General features: G+C 37.2%; 1 protein-coding gene across 1 annotated transcript in view; it reads left to right on the top strand.

Moving 5' to 3' along the window:
* LOC106877772 (tRNA (guanine(37)-N1)-methyltransferase) overlaps nt 1-5339 on the top strand; it is a 26533-nt gene that overhangs the window by 2506 nt on the left and 18688 nt on the right. The window contains exon 2 of the mRNA XM_014926780.2: nt 4009-4393. Coding sequence (XP_014782266.1) covers nt 4009-4393 — 385 coding nt within the window. The remainder of the gene's footprint in view (nt 1-4008; nt 4394-5339) is intronic.

The following is a 5339-nucleotide window of genomic DNA, read 5'->3' as shown; positions in this document are numbered from 1 at the left end:
AATTTACAATGACTTCGAAGGTTCGACTTGCTGTCATCAGAATCTATGTGTATGTATGCGTACATTTGTATAGTTGTCAATGTTAATACTCACTGTTAGTATGGATGCTCAGTGGCGATAACATATGTATGTATATATATATATATATATATATATATATATATATAATTACTAATGACTACTGTATTATGTGGTCAGCTTGAAGGACTAAAAACATACTTTATATTTAGTGGTTATTTAGAAAACTCCAAAACGAAGAATTCTATTCAAAGTTCGATAAGTAATCGTAAAAAACTTTACATTTCTTGCATTGCATCCTTAGTATAAATATTAGTCTCAGCTATCGTTTTACTTGATAGTATAAAAACACACCTCTATTTATTTAGCTTCAAATAAAGGAATTATTTCTATTTGATACAAACGACGTCTGACTATTTTGTGTGAAAGAACAAATTAGAAACGCAAAAAAAAAAAAAAAAATTAAGACACTTAATACTTGAAGAGTGATTATTATTATTATTATTATTATTACTACATGTTCTAATTTTTGTTGTTAGTCAAGCCCCTCTGCCCGCTACATGTAGATATTTTTCTACGCCTTGAATTAACGAAAGCCTGGGAGAAAAAAAAAACACTTCCTGCGTTAGTTGTTAGCTGTCAGAGTACAATATCCTTCAAAACTGCTTCTTGTAATTCACTAATACTACTCCTGACGTACCCATGTACCCTTTCCTCTTTTCTTTTTGGCTCTATTCTGTCTTTTTTGCGATGTTTGTCTTGTGCACTATATCCATTTACTTTTGCTTATCATTCTTTACTTCCCTTATTGCCGATTTCTGTCCCCTCTTTTACTCTTTTATATCAAGTTGTAGAGCCCCTGAGCACTGTATACAATAAGCTCGTTATTATTGTATATCTTCTACCTTTTACTTGTTGCAGTCATTAGACTACGGTCATGTTGGAGCACCTTCTTCAAGAATTTTTAGTATTTATTATTATTATTATTAATTCCGCCGAGGTCGGCTTTGTCTTTCATCCGTTCAAGGTCGATAAATTAAGTACCAGTTGCGTACTGGGTCGATCTGATTGACTGGTCCCCTTCCCCAAAATTTCGAGCCTTGTGCCTAAAAGTAGAAAAGATTTATTATTATAAGGTGAGCTGGCGCATTGGACAAAAGGCTTAGCAGTATTTCGCCCACTGGTACGTTCTGAGTTCAAATTCTGCCGAGGTTGACTTCACCTTTCACCCTTTTGGGGGTCGATAAAATAAGTACCAGTTAAACGCTGGGGTCTATGTAATCGACTCATCCCCTCTCCCAAAATTGCTACCCTTGTCGCAAAATTTGAAACCATTATTATTATTATTATTATTATTATTATTATTATTATTATTAGAAATAACACATTTCTAAATCTCTCAGAGAGATTTAAGCAGTAGTGATACGATAAAGTTGTTGTATATTGTCAACTTAATGTGACAATCCCAATAAGGGAATATACTACTGCTGTTTAGCCCTAGGAAGCTGGACTGCTTCCTGTCGGCCTTGACACATTTACTGTGTCCTTATGTTTGCGAGGGGGAGACAAACTTCTCCACCCAGCCTAGCCAGCATTCAGGGACATGTTTCTGAGTCTTTGCTCATCATCAGCCTGAATGAAGTAGCATGACCAGCTGGTTGAAGAAGTCTGTCAACCTCTTGCAAACATATATAATCACAGTGAAATATATTCACTGGTTACCAAAATTAGAAATAACACCTTTCTAAATCTCTCAGAGAGATTTAAGCTGTAGTGCAAGGCCGACAGGAAGCGGTCCAGCTTCCTAGGGCTAAACAGCAGTAGTATATTCCCTTATTGGGATTGTCACATTAAGTTGACAATATACAACAACTTTATTATTATTATGTTTTACTTTTAATCTGCATTTTTGTTACAATCACTTGCCGAAACACACCTAGTGTCCTGGGGTGAGTGAAGAATAAGAGATGTTACAGTATGACTGAAAGCTTGGGGAGGAGGAGTGGCAGGGTCAATAGTGAAATATCGTCATGTAATACAACACAAACATTTGAATTAATAGGATTTTTCTAAGGATGTGGGCAGTACTTGTCAGCACAATCTTTTGGATTTCTCTGAGACATGGTTCTCCTGGGATTTTCTTTAGATGTTTCTGACATCCCTTTTTTATCATACCAAGAGCACCCACAATAACAGGAACAGTTCTTGTTTTAAGATGCCACATCTTTTGTATTTCATTTTCCAGCTCCTCATATTTACTTAATTTGTCAAGTTCCTTTACAGATATATTTTTATCAGTGGGAACACTTACATCTATTAGTCTACAAGTATTTTCTTCTCTGTCTTTAATGATTATGTCTGGTTGATTAGTCTGGATCGTTCTGTAAGTGTTGACTGGAAAATCCCAGAAGATAGTAACATTCTTACCTTCAACGACTGGCTCAGGATGATGTTCACACCAGTAAGCAGGAGTGCTGATTTTGTAGTGTTTACATATTTTCCAATGTAAATACTGTCCTACCCTATCGTGGCTATTTTTGTATTCGTTTGTTGTCAATACAGGACATCCCGAGACGAGATGGTCTACTGTTTCGTCAAATGTGTCACAGAATCTGCATTATTATTATCATTATCGTTATTATTCTCACAGCGGCAAGCTGTTAGAATTGTTAGCACATCGAGCGAAATGCTTAGCGGTATTTTCTCTGCCGCTACGTTCTGAGTTCAAATTCCACCGAGGTCGACTTTGTCTTTCATCCTTTTGGGGTTGATAAATTAAGTACCAGTTGAACACTGTGGTCGATATAATGGCTGCCTTTGTGGAAAAATTTGAAATCATTATTATCATTATTATTTTTATTAAGGTCACAAGCTGGCAGAATTGTAAGCATACCAGGTAAAATGCTTTGCGGCATTTCGTCTGTCCTTATGTTCTGAATTCAAATTCTGTCGAGGTCGACTTTGCCTTTCATGCTTTCGGGGTCAATAAATTAAGTACCAGTTACGTACTTTGGTTGATGTAATCGACTTAACCCCTCCCCCAAAATTTCAGGCCTTGTGCCTATAGTAGTAAGGATTATTATTATCGTTAAGGTGGTGAGCTGACAGAATCTTTAGCATGCTGGATGGAATGCTTAGCAGCATTTCGTCAGTCTTGGATCTAGGTTAGAAACTGGTTCTTTCTCTATTGGCAAGAAATCTTGAAATAAACTGAATAATGACATACATGCATAGATAGATAGATAGATAGATAGTTGAGAAGTATAAAGTTTGGAAACATAACTGCATTGCATTACAAATAATATTAGAAAACAAAGATAGCCAAGGGTATTTATTGAACAAAACAGTTAGGCTGGAGAGGGTGGAAGTGCTACCTTCCAGTGAATTTGTGAAAAGATGGGTGACAGTTGGTAAAATGGTTAGGGTGAATGGCCCTCTTATAGGCACGCACCTGTAGATTGGAGAACAACATTTGGGAATGGGCCTGTGTCAGGATAGTTCTGGATCTGATAGATACCTTGACAGGCCCTAGTTGAAGTTTCTCCTGTATCAAGAGAACTGCATCATTCATCTCATCACATACTTTGTATACTTTTATTATATTTCACCATCTTTTTCATTTCCTTCTTTTCATCTTTTATGTAAATCCCTCCACAAATTGTTCCTTGCCCTTGTGATATCAACCTCATCTGTGCTCCTGTGGTTAATAAAAGAAATTATTGTTATTATTAAGGTGGCGAGCCGGTGGAATTGTTAGCATTCTGGGCAAAATGCTTAGTGGTATCTTGTCTGCCCCTACGTTCTGAGTTCAAATTCTGCTGAGGTTGATTTTGCCTTTCATCTTATCGGGGCGGTCGATAAAATAAGTACCAGTTGAATACTCAGTTCGATGTAATCGACTTATCCCCCCCCCCCAAATTGCTGCCCTTGTGTCAAAATTTGAAACCGTTATTATTATTATTATTATTATTATTATTATTATTATTCCAGGTACCTCGTAAACACATCTCCCTCCTCAGCAAGCGTCTGAAGAAATCCTTGGCCCACTTCAAAAAAATCAAACCCATTGCAGAGCTTTCTGAGTCCGATCCGCATCATGATGACTTCCGGCTATTTCTCTTCGACCCGTCCAAGTACCGAGATGCTGACTGCTTCTCTGAGGAGGAACGCCAGTTGCTACTCGAAGCAGGTGTTGATGTTGAAACGGCACTGTTCTGGGCAGAAGTTGGGTTGAATTATGACAATTGGAATGCCTCTGAGATTCTACGAGCCATTCTGCCAAAAGGCTTTGACAATGTGTCTGGGTTCAGCAATGTTGGACATATTGCACATTTCAACCTGCGAGATGAGACTCTACCCTACAAATTCATTATAGGTTAGTAATTATTATTATTTGTATTATTTTACATATGCACAACAGGTTAAACTGTTCCTTACATTGAGCTACAACAAGTAACCTTAGATGCCAAAAACCCTCCTAAGTATTCTGGTTTTCCTTAATAACACTTTTCTGAAGCTGTACTAAACCATATCAGGATAATTATCCCTCTAGGACATCTCCCCCATAGGATAATTCCCCCCAACGACAACCACCCACTAGGACAATCCTCTCCAATATATTAAGAAGTTTTAAATCATCATCTGTTGTCCTCAGGGGTAATTGTCCTTGGTGGGAGGTAAATGCCCTAGACTTATACTAAACTAAGTTTTATGCTTATTTATATTATTTATTATTATTATTATTATTGAATGAGAGAGCAGTGCATGCCATCAAAATGACACTGGGGTAAAATATTCGAAGCCCAGTATACCCATTATGACTACCCTTCTGATAAGGGTACACCAGGTACATGCATCACAACCATGTGTGCGCGACATGGTGATCTCCTATCAAGATAAACAGCTCATGACCTCGCAGGTGTGGCAGAGTTAGAATTTTCTTCAGGTTGAGTAGCCCATCCCACTCAAAAGGTCCCTGAATATGGGTTGTTTGAGGATGTTGAACAAAACACCCATGTTTCCAAAGGTGAATTATTCAAACCCCAAAGAATTCCTCTCAACACATGGCTATGATGCTCCCCCACTACTTCTGCTCATGATCAGAGATGTCCATATTGTCAGCCACCAAGGGACATGCTCAACTGGTTAAGGTCAAACAACTGACAAGCAAATCTGTGGTATTGAGCAGAATATTTGCTGTAGCCCATCTTTTTATACCAAGACAAAACAATGTACATGATAACACTTCCAATCAATTAAGATCAGAATATTATTATTATTATTATTATTATTATTATTATTATTATTATTAATTATTATTT

The sequence above is a fragment of the Octopus bimaculoides genome, chromosome 6 (assembly GCF_001194135.2).
Source record: "Octopus bimaculoides isolate UCB-OBI-ISO-001 chromosome 6, ASM119413v2, whole genome shotgun sequence".
Classification (NCBI taxonomy): domain Eukaryota; kingdom Metazoa; phylum Mollusca; class Cephalopoda; order Octopoda; family Octopodidae; genus Octopus; species Octopus bimaculoides.
This window is presented reverse-complemented; position numbering and strand designations above follow the sequence as displayed.